The sequence below is a fragment of the Lynx canadensis genome, chromosome C1 (genome assembly GCF_007474595.2).
Source record: "Lynx canadensis isolate LIC74 chromosome C1, mLynCan4.pri.v2, whole genome shotgun sequence".
NCBI classification, from domain to species: domain Eukaryota; kingdom Metazoa; phylum Chordata; class Mammalia; order Carnivora; family Felidae; genus Lynx; species Lynx canadensis.
Genome location: NC_044310.1, coordinates 147,630,717 through 147,645,262, shown reverse-complemented (window position 1 = coordinate 147,645,262; position 14,546 = coordinate 147,630,717). Strand labels below are relative to the sequence as shown.

At 40.0% G+C, this 14,546-nt stretch overlaps 1 protein-coding gene across 8 annotated transcripts in view; it reads right to left on the bottom strand.

The window, feature by feature from the left end:
* Positions 1-14,250, bottom strand: part of PKP4 (plakophilin 4) — a 241,491-nt gene extending 227,241 nt beyond the window's left edge. For 5 of the 8 annotated variants that reach the window (XM_030325379.2, XM_030325383.2, XM_032594412.1 and 2 more), the window contains exon 1: positions 10,420-10,477. In XM_030325379.2, the coding sequence (XP_030181239.1) occupies positions 10,420-10,435 (16 nt within the window). In that variant the 5' untranslated portion in view covers positions 10,436-10,477. Of the gene's footprint in view, positions 1-10,419; positions 10,479-14,123 lie in introns of those variants that run through there. The other 3 variants (XM_030325380.2, XM_032594411.1, XM_030325382.1) reach the window with 2 other exon arrangements.
* Between the last annotated feature and the right edge of the window lie 296 nt (positions 14,251-14,546).

Sequence of the window (14,546 nt, the reverse complement as noted above, 5' to 3'; positions counted from 1 at the left end):
CACCTAGAGAAAAGCCTTCAGGAAATATACAAATTGTTGGGAAGATCATACTTCAGTGAAATTAAAAGGTGCTGAGGTTATATCATTCAAATATAGAGAAAGGATCAAATCCTTAAAAACATGTGTTAAAAAAGAATGTTACTGTATAAGCTATATTTTAGGATTGCTCATGATCATTAGTTGTCTTCTCAGCTGGGATTGCAGAAGACTATGAATGCTAAAAGCATTGATAAATGTATTATACTAAAAATAAGCAATACAGAACAAGATACAAAACTAACAGATCTGGTGGTATTTTAAACTATGAGAAGAAACATATTTGACATTCAAGATAAGGAGGACATTAATTCAAAAAATCAAATTATTAATAGTAAAGACTTTAGGCTAGACAATTTCAGCATTTTTTTTTTCTAGCAGAAATTGTATGTAGTCATGCAAAAAGCAGGGGGTTAAGAGGAGAAAGTGAGAGAATCACGCTTTAAAAAATGTCTTCTCTCCTAGGAAAGAAAGAGTCTTTGCCTTTAAAAATACCAGGTATGCTTATTGTCTTCTACCTGACAGCTGGATCAATTCCAATCACATACAAGGATACTGATGTCTTCATTTTACGTCCCCACTTTGCCTGTTAGCATGGTACACAATAAACACCTTTTTTTGGGAAGAACATTACCTATAATGTTGTACATCCTACATAGGTGAAATTCCAAATAAATGCAACATCAAGAATTGCATTTAAAAATACAGTACTGCTACCAGAAATTAAGTATACCTGCTGTCCAAAACAAAACAGAACAGAAAACAAACACTGAAGTCAAGCTACAAAGCAAGTTCAGGATATCCACTTAAAATGAATGATGTTTTGCTAAAAATAAGGTAAACTTATGGGAGTAGTATTTGTAAAACACTAACAAAAGATAAAAGACTTTATGTTTTATAGACAAGTTGTCTATATATTTTACAGACAAGTTTTGGTAATTTACCTAACTTTACATGAGGCCTCATGTAATTCAGTGTGTAATCACAGAAAGAAAGCTTTCAAAAATTATAATTCAGGGGCACTTGTCTGGCTCCACTTGGTGGAGCATGTGACTCTTGATCTTGGGTTTCTGAGTTCGAGCCCCACGCTGGGTATAGATTACTTAAAAATAGTATCTTAAAAAAAAAAAAAAAATCAATCCAGCAATTTCATTCCTACACATTTTCTAGGATACAGATATCTATAGCAGTTATATTTGTAAACTTAAAATTATCATAAATTAAAAATAACCCAGATGTCCCTCCATAGGTGAATGATTAAACAAACAAACTGTGGTACATCCATACTATGTAATACTAAGCAATTAAACAGAAGAGATATTGATACAGAACAACCTGAATGAAACTCTAAGGAATTATGCTGAGTAAAAACAAAACCCAAAATTCTAAAGTCACACACTATATGATTCTATTTATGTAACATTCTTAAAATGACAAAATTATAGAAATGGAATTAAATTAAATTAAATTAATTAAGTTGTTGGTAGAGATTAAGGAGGGGGTGAGGGTGAAAGAGAAGTGAGGCTGTGGCTCTACAAGAGCAACATAGGAGATGCTTGTAGTGATAGAATTTGTTATGTATCCTGACTGTATCCTAGCCGTGACACTGTACTGTAGTTTTGCAAACTGTTACCATTGGAGGAAACTAGGTAAAGGGTACCCAGGATCTCTGTGTTATTTCTTAAAGCCACATGTGATTTCAAAATAATTTCACAATTAAAATTTATTTTTTAAATTATTATTTATTCAAATTTTACCACTGTGATTGAGGTTAATGTCTTAAGAGTATTTCCAACCGCACTATTAAAATCAAACAAAGGTTTGGCGTACCCACTGGGCTAAAACAAGCTATGAAATTTCCTGTTTTAGTATTTTTAATGTTTATGTAGGTTTATAGTATAAATCATATTATTTTAGTAAACTTTTTCCTTTGAAAACTTCATGTGCTTAAAATTACATCTACTCCTGACCTCAATTCATCAGCTGGGTATATAAAAGTTATTACTAATTTACAAAAGACAAGGACACAGAAAATTTGCTCAATGTCATACTGCCAAAACCTGACCAAGCTGGTCTTGGTGCTTGATGTCTGCATGTGAATAGTACGAGAAAGAGGACTATGTAAATTCATTTCATCATAGTTATAATATAGGCAATTAAAATTAATATGAATATGAATCAATATGCTTAACATCTTCTAATTGAGGATTTTTAGTAAGGAATTTGATATGATAAATTATCTAGCAAGTTGTATTACAAAGGTAATTTTTCTATGAGGCAAATGCAGTGTTGCCATTGAAATATGCATGATAAACAGTTTACAAAAATAATTTACAAAAGAAAGAGGGCTGCAGAGAGAAGTTAATCCAAGAGTAGTTGGTGAAGGTATTCCAAAATTGTAATTTAACACTCATTCATTAATGGGAGAAGACATTTGCAAAGGATTTATCTGATGAAGGGTGAATATTCAAATTATATAAACAACTTCTACAACTCAACACCAATAAACCCCAATCTGATTTAAAAAATGGTCAGAGAACGTGAACAGATTTTTTCCAAAGAAGACATCGAGATGGCCAACAGACACAAGAAAACATGCTTGACATCACTCATCACCAGGGAAATGCAAATCAAAACCACAATGAGCTATCACCTTATACCAGTTAGAATGGCTAACATCAAAATGACAAGAAAAGACAAGTGTTGGCAAGGATGTGGAGAGAAAGGAACTCTCATGCACTGCTGGTGGGAATGTAAATTGGTACAACTACTGTGGAAAATAGTATGGAGGTTCCTCAAAAAATTAAAAACAGAAATATCACATAATCCACATAGCCAAGACATGGAAGCAACCCAAGTGTCTATCAATAGATTAATGGATAAAACACACGTGGTGAATGTATGTATGTATGTGTGTATACACACACACAGTTGAATACTACATGGTCATTAAAAAATGAAGAGATCTCGCCATTTGCAACAACATGGATGGATATAGAGGATATATGCTAAGTGAAATAAGTGAGAGAAAGAAAAATACCATGATTTCACTCATATATGGAGTCTAAAAAAATGAATAAATACAGAGCTGAATCAAACCTAAAAATACAGAGAACTGATGTTTCCCAGGAGGGAGGAGAGGTGAACAAACTGAGTGAAGAGGAGGGGGAGATACAGGCTTCCATTTATGTAATGAATAAGTCATGGGAATGAAAGGGACAGCATAAGGAATAGGTCAGTGATACTGTAATAGTGCAGCATAGGGACAGATGATAGCTACACTTTGGGTGAGCATAGCATAACACAGAAGTTGAATCACTATGTTGTATATCTGAAACGAATGTAACATTGTCATTTATACTCAAATAAAAATTATTTAAAAAAACACAATTTATTCTTATAAATATCTAGAAAGACTAGAGGTCAAGAATAAGTCACACACAAAGACAAAATCCCTGCCATTGAAGAGCTCAGAGGAGGACAATGGGAACCAATATATTCTAAATTCTAGTTATATTTTAGGATGCTGAATTTCTGGATTTATATTGCCTCTATGGAAAACTGTGTTCAGAGCTCCAAACGAATGACCCACAAACAGTATTTCTGAAGACTGACACCTGCCAATAGCCTGTCTAAAGATTTTAGACTGACAGTCTGAATTTTTCATCTGCTGACAGTCTGAATTAGACATTTCAACAGCTGAGTTGTTTATCACAGGTCTCAAAATAATAGCAGTTCTTGTGCAAGTCCAATTGGGTTTTCGGATTCCTTTTTTAGTGCTTTAAAAAAAAAACTGACTCTTCTGCTTATTCAGTCATTGACAAATTGACAATAAGTGGAAAATTCCCAACAGTAGTACATCAGTCTGAGATTTAAGGTAAGATTCAATGAGACCATTTATTCTAGCAGATGTCACAAGAGATTTTCAAAACATTCTTCTGTTTATTCATAACAACGGAAGGGGATATTTTCAATAATAGATAATGAGTCTGGACTTATAAAGGCACATAAATTGCATAAAGAATAAAGAAAAGCACAAAACACAATAAACCAAAGTACTGCTATATGAAAATGAAAATAAGAACTTACTTAAGGGGCGCCTAGGTGGCTCAGTCGGTTGGGTGTCCGACTTCGGCTCAGGGCATGATCTCACCATCCGTGAGTTCAAGCCCCGCATCGGGCTCTCTGCTGACAGCTTAGAGTCTGGAGCCTACTTCAGATTCTGTGTCTCCTTCTCTCTCTGCCCCTCCCCCACTAGCACTGTCTCTCTCACGCTCTCTCTCTTTCTCAAAAATAAAATAAAAACAGGGGCGCCTGGGTGGCGCAGTCGGTTAAGCGTCCGACTTCAGCCAGGTCACGATCTCGCGGTCCCTGAGTTCGAGCCCCGCGTCGGGCTCTGGGCTGATGGCTCAGAGCCTGGAGCCTGTTTCCGATTCTGTGTCTCCCTCTCTCTCTGCCCCTCCCCCGTTCATGCTCTGTCTCTCTCTGTCCCAAAAATAAATAAACGTTGAAAAAAAAAAATTTAAAAAAAAAAAATAAATAAAATAAAATAAAATAAAAACATAAAAATTTAAAAAAAAGAAGTTAAAAAAAAAGAACTTACTTAAAATGGTAAGTCTTGAAGCATAAATTATGGTTTTTCATCAAGAATTAATTTTCATTGTGATCATTTTACACAAGGTATTTGGTAAAGTACTCTAAAAAATATAACCAAATAATCAAGTTCATGCTTAAAACCTTTTCTGAAATCTCTACCTTACTATTGGTAACAGTGTACTTTTTCAGACGCAAGGTTTTTCCAAAGAAAGCCACAGACAGTGGTTAAGGCAGGCAGCTGTCTATCTAGATTCTGGTAACGTATCAACACATACCAAAAAAGTAGATTTAGCTAAAACCCAGTTAATACAAAGTCATCTTACAGCTCTTCCTTAACACTTACAGAAAAATTCTGCATGTTTATTTATATACCAAAGTTTTCTAGGACTTTTTTTTTCCAGTTCATGTGTATTATCTTTCCCAACTGGATTGTAAAATTAATCACAAATTCCTTAAAGATGGAGACTCTCAATACTGAATCCAACTAAAACTCCTGGTAGAAACCATTATTTGGCCATGAGGCCTAGCACAGTCTGATAAAGAGCAGGGGACTAATGAATGTTGCTTGAAAGGAGCTAAAATGAATCGTGTATCTTTTTAAATAAGAGGTATCCAAAACAGAACACATACATGGTAGGGCTCCAGTAAATATGAAGCACTAATTGTGTTCATTCCCTTTGTTTGAACCCTTGGTAGTATTCAAGAATAAGAAATTACTTCTAACTAGCTAGATCAGTCCTTCTTTCCTATTCAATACAGGGTACAGGTGTCAGAATATATGATGCGCTTCACTTCAAAGTGGTTATTACTGGTTTCCATTTTACATGAGTGCTTCTAATTCTTGTGAAGGTATGGAAACTGAAAAGCCTATTCAAGTGTTTACTTTGATCATGACACTGAAAATTAATATTGCATACATTAGTATACATACATAATTCTCCTTTTGAAAATAATGTACTGATTACATTAGCAAAAGAAAACAGTTGATCTCAATATATTTAAACTACTGTTTATGGATGTATACATATGTAAGTTCTATAAGGATTTTTTCCCCTTTGTAGGGGAGAGCAGGATCTAGAAGAAGCTCTCCTCAACAGAGTTTTTAACTGCTTTAAAAAACAAAAACAAAAAACACAATCCAAAAACAATATCATCCTGTTGGAATCTACCAGTTTCTGAACACTGTACATTGTCTGCATGCAAAGATTAGAGTTAAATGAAAGAGATCTATATTCTATAATGAGATATGAATTAGTGAGTTCCTACGAACATAAAGTATTTATGGAAAAGCAAGATGTTTTCAGAGGAACAACTCTCAGTTCATGTCTTTGAGGCCAAAACAAAATTAAAGCAAATGGTAAGTGGGTCTTTCTCATTTTAACAAGACTAGTCCCCTCAAATCACCACCTAAATCCCCCTTCTGTTTCTATCCAACTTCCGGAAAATTTAGTCTCAATTAGGGGTTAAGCCTCAAAAGTGCACAGGAAACTGGCTATTAACAAATGAATCCAAGAGGTTAGCCACTGACTCAGCCAACATTAGGTCAAATGTTTGTCTGGCTACAATGCTTATATTTTTATGAGCTGAGCATTTCATGTATACAACTTCAACTTTCTCCCCTTATCCTAAAAAGTAAATTTTAATAAATACTTGAGAAGACAGTCCTCATTTCTGCTGGGGGAAAAATTAAACAGAATGACAACATGTAATTCTAAGCATGGTGAAATATAAGTACTAGGGCTCTAGAGAGCATCTAGTTCAACTCCCTCATTTTATACACGAGAAAACTAGAGCCCAGAGGTAAAGGACTTACTCATGGGACACACACCTATGTAGTAACCCAGCCAGGTCTAGAACAAGAGACTCTTTATATCTCTTACACCACTGTCTCTTGGTTTATTACATTAAGTATCTTCCAAACTTCTAGTCTTTCATTGCTTTGGCAATTTCCTGTCAATTTCAAGTGCTCATTTCTGGACAGAAACATCAGTTTGAAAAGCTGATTTAAGGGGTGCCTGGGTGGTTCGGTTGGCTGAGCATCCAACTCTTGATTTCGGCTTAGGTCATGGTCCCAGGGTGGTGAGATCAAGCCCTGCATTGGGCTCTGTGCGGAGCATGGAGCCTGCTTGAGATTTTCTCTGTCTTCCTCTGCCCCTCTCCCTGGCTTGTGTGCTCTCTCTAAAATAAAATATATATATATTTTTTTAAAGTTAATTTACAAGCTGCATTTTAGGCCATAAATGCATATATGATTAACACTAACACTTTCTGAATAAAATCATGAAATTTGCAGCAACGTGGACAGAACTGGAAGGTGTTACACTGAGTGAAATAAGTCAGAGAAGGACAGATATCATATGTTTTCACTCATATGTGGATCTTGAGAAACTTAACAGAAGCCCATGGGGGAAGGGAAGGGGAAAAAATAGTTACAGTAGAGAGAGGGAGTGAGGCAAACCACAAGAGACTCTAAAATACAGAGAGACAAATTGAGGGCGGATGGGGGGTGGGGGCGAGGGGAAAATGGGTGATGGGCATTGAGGAGGGCACTTGCTGGGATGAGCACTGGGTGCTGTATGGAAGCCAATTTGGCAATAAATTATATTAAAAAACAAAACAAAAAAAAACACTAACACTTTCTTCATGTAAAGACCAGGAAAGACATTGTATAAAATGATACTAATTAGAATTACAAATGCAATAGTTATATACATAATTAAAAGATACTTTACATTTTGCAAGCGTTTCCACTCTGGCCCCTGAAATATAATACTATCAGTCTTTACCTTTCAAACACGTTTATTAAGGAATTATTCAACCAAACCTCCTACATGTGTTGGTTAGTGGTATTTTGTGCCTTTACATATTGCCTAACTAAAGAAGTTGTAACTCCCCTATTTTATTTTTTTTTAATATTTTTAATGCTTGTTTATTTGTGAGAGATAAAGTGTGAGCGAGGAAGGGGCAGAGAGAGGGAGACACAGAATCCGAAGCAGACTCCAAGCTCTAAGCTGTCAGCACAGAGCTCAACAAGGAGCTCAAGCTCACGAACGCGAGCGAGATCACGACCTGAGCAAAAGTCAGACACTTAACCGACTGAGCAACCCAAGCACCCCAAGAAGTTATAACTTCCCTATTTTAAAAAGGCCCTTCTTTGATTTTGCTGGATTCTTTTCCTTATGAACAATCTCTTGCAAACTATCAAACTCATAATTTCTCTTTCGTAGTTTATATTTTCCCTGAAATATTTTATTTAGATTCATAATCGTATTTACTGAGATAAAAGAAAGCAAGTTAATAATTTGCCCAATATATAGTAGATGCTACAGAAAGTATCATTAAGTACAACAATGCAAGAATAAGGGTTTAAATGTATTAAGAGCTGGCCCTGAGCTTTAAGGGCTTTACATGCATTGACTCATTTATTCCTCACAACCATTTGAGGTGGATACTTATATCATTGTTTTACAAATAAGTAAAATGAGATCTATAGAATTTATATAATTTAGCACGTCACACACCTAGCAAATAGAACTGAACTATGGCAGTCTGACTTCTAAGCAGACACCTCACTGCTTTACTGATACATTTTATGGATTCACCCAGTGTCAAGGTGAAAGTCCAAGGACCTTTTCCGACCTAAACTACCATGGCTAATCCTGGATGAGGGGTGGGTTAGGGGTAGACAGCCAAAGACCGTGAAACATTATATACATTAATCCGTTCCTCTCACTTCCCAAAATGATCTTGTTACAAAAGAAAAAAACAAAACAATTTAAGGTGCCCATGAAGGAGATTCAAAAGTCCCAAAAGAGAACTCCAACTCCTTTGTTGCCATGATTTGGGGAAGGAGAAAGAAGACTGATTACATAAACTAATGCTTAGGAAACTTTTCTTTAAAAAAAAAAAAAAGCAAAAGCATGGAGGGCTTTGGAAACCTTGAGCAAAGCAATGCAATCCAAACCCTTCATTTTTACTTGATGTTTATTTATTTTTGAGAGAAAGAGCACGTGAGAGAGTACACTAGCAGGGTAGGGGCAGAGAGAATCCCAAGCAGGTTCTCTGCACTGTCAGCACAGAGCCCAACGTGGGGCTTGAACCCATGGACTGTGAGACCACGGCCTAAGCTGAAATAAGAGACACTTAACTCACTGAGCTATCCAGCCACCCCAAACCCTGCATTTTTATTTGTATTTATTTTTAATGTTTTATTTATTTTTGAGAGAGAGAGAGAGAGAGAGAGAGACAGAGTACAAGTGGGGGAGGGGCAGAGACAGAGGGAGACACAGAATCCAAAGCAGGCTCCAGGCTCAGCTGTCAGCACAGAGTCTGAAGCAGGGGGTGGGATTTGAACTCAGGAACCCTGAGACCATGATCTGAGCTGAAGTCAGATGCTTAACTAAGCCACCCAAGTGCCCCCAAAACCTTGCATTTTTAAAAGGAGGAAGCTATAACCCAAATGTTAAATGGTTTATTAGGGCCATAAGGTTCAGTGGTAGATATCCTAATTTCTGGAGTAGGGTGCTTTTCACCTCCCCGTCTGCAATTTGAGAGAGCTTACAAAGGACCAGAATTTCAGACACTACTTCCCAGTGTTTTAAAAGCCTATGTGTAAGTCAGCCGTGGCATCTATGAAAAACTGTATTCCAAGTTCCAGGCCAGGCCTCCAAAGCCTACAGAGTACTCTGATGACCCCTCTTCAACGACACATTTTACCTTTTATATATAATGCCATTTTGATGACAAAAACCCGCATCCACTCTCAATTCAACTTGGAACACTAAGCATCAGCTTCAATATTAAATGGCTCCTGAAAAGAGGCTTTCTCTGCCTCTCCAAGCAGACAGATGCATTGGGTGGTAGTGTTTGACGTCGGGGAAAGGGGGCAGGGGAGGGGATCCAGATTAAGGAAGAACAGAATAAACTTCTCTGGATATTTACAACTCACTAAATTTATATTTAACATAGACAATAATGATAGAAGCAAACATGCCTTGGCAGTTGAAGAGGGTTATTGGTTCACTTACCCCCTCCCTACTCACCCTTTGTTTGTTGAGTTCTGGACTTAATGAAGGCTATATGATATTATATCTACCTAGAGGGACTGGCATATACTGAATCAGCAGGCATTATACAGTTCATGAAAAATGTTTCATAATGACATGACTTAAAATAATGCAGACACTTCCATATTTTAATTTATATATTTTATAGTATTAAAACTTTACAATCCAATCTCTAATGGCATTTTATCATCTGCAGTGAATCATTATGTATTAGTCACAATAAACTATAATATCAAGACTATGAATAATCAAATGATCAGCAATGTAGCTAACATTTATTAGTATACCAAATAACAGTAAATCTAAATTATAAAAAGAAAATACTTAGACCAGTGACAAATGGAATGTCTGCAGTATTCTAAGTTTCACTGAAAAGAACCATCATGTAATATCCCCAATTAGTTACGGTAACAAAGCCCCCAAAAGATGAAGATAATTCTACTGATTTATTAAAGTGATAATGTGAACAACATATGAATGTTGTGCAACTTCTCAACTGAAACCAGCAAGCACATGAATTGTTGCTCTTTGTCACTTAGGCCCTCACCTCCTTATCCTAAAAGAAGCCTGTTATTTCTTACAGCTGGGCATCAAATTGATCTGCTGATTGAGATCATCACTTACTGGCAGTTTATGAAGTCTCACATTCAGGTATCTTAAAGTTTTACTTCCTCTCTCTCTGCAGCTCTTTGTAGTTACAGTTTGGGCATGAAATAGTTACCTAATTTTCTAAACATGATCAGTCCACTGGTGTCCTGTATCAGATTCTTCTTCCCCCTTCAGTGCAGGAAAGGCACTACAAAACCATTTAAGACATTGAAGAAGTAATTATCTCCCAGTACAATGAAGGCATGAAGGCAGCTTTCCAAAGTGACATACAATTCCATGAATGTTTATGCCCCAGAATAACCCTAGAATAACCCCTACTTTATCTTCCAGTTAATAATGCATGTATGACTTCATTATTATAATTCTATTTTAAAATTAGGCAAATTAGAGATTTACCCCTTGATTGAAATGGCGGGGGGGGGGGGAACCCCACCAGATTATAGAGCATTCTCAAAATACTTTAAAATTTCAAAGCAGTCAGGTGAGAGACTGGACTTCCCAAATGATTGGTGATGGGACAATTCTCTATTTAAATCAATCCTTGGCCAACAACAAGGAAAGAATTCAATTTTAAAATTGGCAATAACTGGTTTTTTTAATTAAGTGAATTTAAAAGTTTTAAATTAAATTTACTTTCCCAATTTGTATAGAAATAAGAAATTGCAATTCTGACTTAATATAGACTTAATTCAATTACTCAAGGTCATACAATTGCTAAAGTTTTTATTAAACTGAGTTAGGGAGTAGTTTCTTTAAGTCAAATTATATCAGAACTACTCACTGAAATAGATTGATTTATTCAGCCTGTAAATGCAGCAGTAACATTTTTTTTTCCTGGATGAACGCCAGCTGCTCCTACTTTCTGCTTACCTTCTCTTATGCTTCCCATCACTACCCTGCTCCCCTATCTCCCTTCAAAACCAGTGTAGGTTAAGAATTAAGAAAACTGGACACTTAATTCCACAATTTAGAATCTTCAGTATAACATCTAATATGTGAAATGCAGTACCTTCTACTTATATAATAGCGGGGGTTGGTAAGGGAATATACTATCATCAAAACACAATTTATGTTATTTTTGATTGTGAATGATTACTAGTTTTAGAGCTACTTCTCTTCAAGTATCTGTAACAACTAAAATCTATTTCCAACTGAAAGCATACCTTTACCTGAAGCAGGTAAGAATATTTGCACAGCCAATCACGTATATACATTATATACTTGAATGAGTTATTTCAATTTCTAAGGTAGCAGAGAAACTGAATGTACTTTTACTTTCTAATCTTCACATCAAGTCAAATAAGCATGTGTTAAACTCTGCTGTAATATGATATTGTTACATAACAAATTTCCTGTTAGCATCCATAAACACCTCCCAATATCCTACACAGTGTTACTAACTCCAATTTAGAGTTAAATCTATAAATGAGAAGGTCTACAGATTAGGGACCTACCTAAAAAACAATGTAGCAGTTAATACACACAACCTTTCCCAGTGCAAAGTTTTTTCATTTTTTTCTATTTTTCCTTTCTGTTGAGTCCTTAACTAAAAGGTACTCATCTTATACTTTTCAGTGCACTTGATTCACACAAAGTAGGTGTTGGAAGACAGCTAGACAATCAACTTATTATTTTCCTGAATCTGATACAAAAATAACGAAGTGTGGAGAGGCTTGTAGTAAACTCAACCTCCAAAGCAAACTGTGTCAAATATAGGCATACATAGTATGCTTTTCAACATCCAGAAACCTTATTTTGGACATTGGTTGTTCTCATTGTAATGTTGCCATTTCCATAACTATTTCACAGGTACCAGAAAAGATGTTACTTCCATTGCAACACACTGCATTCAAAAAGCAAAGCGGTCTTCTACTTTCCCTTTTAAAATGTAATAATCTAAGCCCAATTCTAGAAACACACCGTCTGTCGAAAATGTGCTTTTCTGCATTACAGAAAACAAAATTTGACGAAAAACTATATTAATTATTATTGATTTTATACATAATTACCATTAGTTAAAAGTTGGAGGGCTGCATTTATTTTTTCAAACTCAGTAACAAAAAGAACTGAGACCTCAACTAATAAATTACATCTTGAAATATACATGATTGTGTTGTCCCCAGTTACTTCCAATGGTAACTGACACGCCCCGAATTTAACTGTACCAGACAGTTCTATCTGTCCCATCGCTGACCAAACACTGCTTCTCTGTTTCTATTCATTATGTATTATAAGAGGTCTAAACACAACCCAGCATGACGAGAAAAAATTGCAATTCTTGTGACAGCACAGTGATGCATTCAAGTTCTCTCTTGCGGTACATCCCTATCCATGAGCATTAACAGACATTTTTGATAGTGCTAAAATGCGTTGGCTGCAAGCTCATTACTCTAAGAACCTTGGGCACCTTTCCTGCAGGTTTTCAGAAAACCCTCGTAAAAAACAGGCACTATTCAAATCTTGCAAACCAAACTTGCCAAGAACCTTGTGCAATGATCAATAACCTTGGCTACACCGCCATCCACCCCAAATTCACGATCCTGGAGACCAATGCAGCAAAAACCCAAGCTAAATGCTAGCTGAAGCCCAACAGAACTACCGCGCTTCCCCTCTGCCGCCCTCTCTGCCGCATGGAGAGAGGCAAGGGGAAGAGAGGAGTGGAGCTAGGCTCACCAGCTCCGAAGATGCTCCGGTGACCTCTGGCTGAGAGGCGAAAGCTGGGCCAGGAAGGCGCTAGTGCAGCCGCGGCGGGCCGAGTGGACTATGCCCCTGGTGCATTCCTCGCATTCCTGCACAATCTGTCGCCAGCCGAGGAGCCCGCGGCGCGCGTCCCCCCCCCCCTCCCGCCCCCCGGATACACACACACACACCTGCCTATTGCTGCGCCCAGAGCGGCCACGGCCGCCGCGGCGCCTGCACTGCCCGCGCTCTCAGTTTGTCGCACTCAGCCAACACGCAGCCAAATTCCGGCCCCGTCGCTCATCCCCTCGTTTCCCGGGTAGGGGAAAGAGGACCAGGCAGCTCCAGCGGTGGGCAGGGACTCCAGAACAACCCGGGGTTGGGGGGGGGGGGGTACCGCAGCTCCGCTTTAACTCCAGGCAGGGTGAGGTGGAAGCGGCGGCGCAGGAGGGCAGCGGAGGAAGCTCTAGGCTGGGGAACCAGGAGGGGTGGAGCGTGAGGATACGCCGCGAAGAGCGAGGGGCGCGCTGGACGGAGGGGGGTGGGCAGGACCCGCAGGAGCGCGGGACTCGCGGGGCAAACGCGAGACTGTGCAGGCAACAGGGGCGTGGGAGGAAGGGGAGGGGGCCAGGACGCAGGACCTGGGGCTGGAGGGACGGACAGACCGCCCCGAGGGCTGGGGAAGGCGGGCGCCCCAGGGTGTCGGGGGCGCGGGGCGGCGTGCCAGGCGGGCAAGAGCCGGTGAGCCTCGAGGCAGACGTCCGGGAGGGCTCGGCGAGGCGCTCAAGTTCGGGGCTGGGGGATCTGGATCCGAACAAGCCAACGCGGGGAGGGTCGTGCGCGGCGCGGCGCGCAAGGGAGACCGGAGGAGAGTAATAGCCGGGAAAAGCAAATGGAGGGTGAAACTTGTGCGCCTGCCGGGGGGAGGGGAGCAGGCAGGCGAGTGCGGGCAGGAACACGAGGCGGGGCAGGAAAGCCGAGGCGGCCGCGAGGCGGTGGGGACGGAGTAACGGGAGGGAGGCGCCCGTCCCCCACGCGTCCCTCACAGGCAGGTCCCGGCTCCGGCGCGAGGGGGCGAGGGCCGGGGGGTCTCGGGGGCAGGAGTCTTCGCGCCCTCCCGCGAGCCCGCACACTTACTTTCCAGGTTAGGCAGCGCCCGTCGTCGCTCGGGGGATCAGGGACATCTGCGCCGAGGGGTCGTCGCTGCGGCACCCGAAAAAATTAAAAAAGTGCGGCGGCCAAGCGGCTGCCCGCCCCTCCCTCCCCCACCCGCCCCCTCCCCCGAAGCTGCTCTCCCACCACCCCGGGCGGCGGCGGTGGCCAACTTGCCCCTCTACCCAGTGCCCATGGTGCCGCCTCCGCGGCCGGCGTCGACACGGACTCAGCCCCGGAGCCCCCTCTACTGCCCAGAGGCCGCCGCCGCCGCCCGCCCAGCCGCCAGCCCGCCTGCCCAGCCAGCCCCGGGCTCCCGGGAACGTCAGCACGCCGCCGTCTCCGGACCTGCTCCCCGCCAACGCCATTGGTCGGAAGGAGAAGGCTGGCCCTCCCTATTGGCCCGGC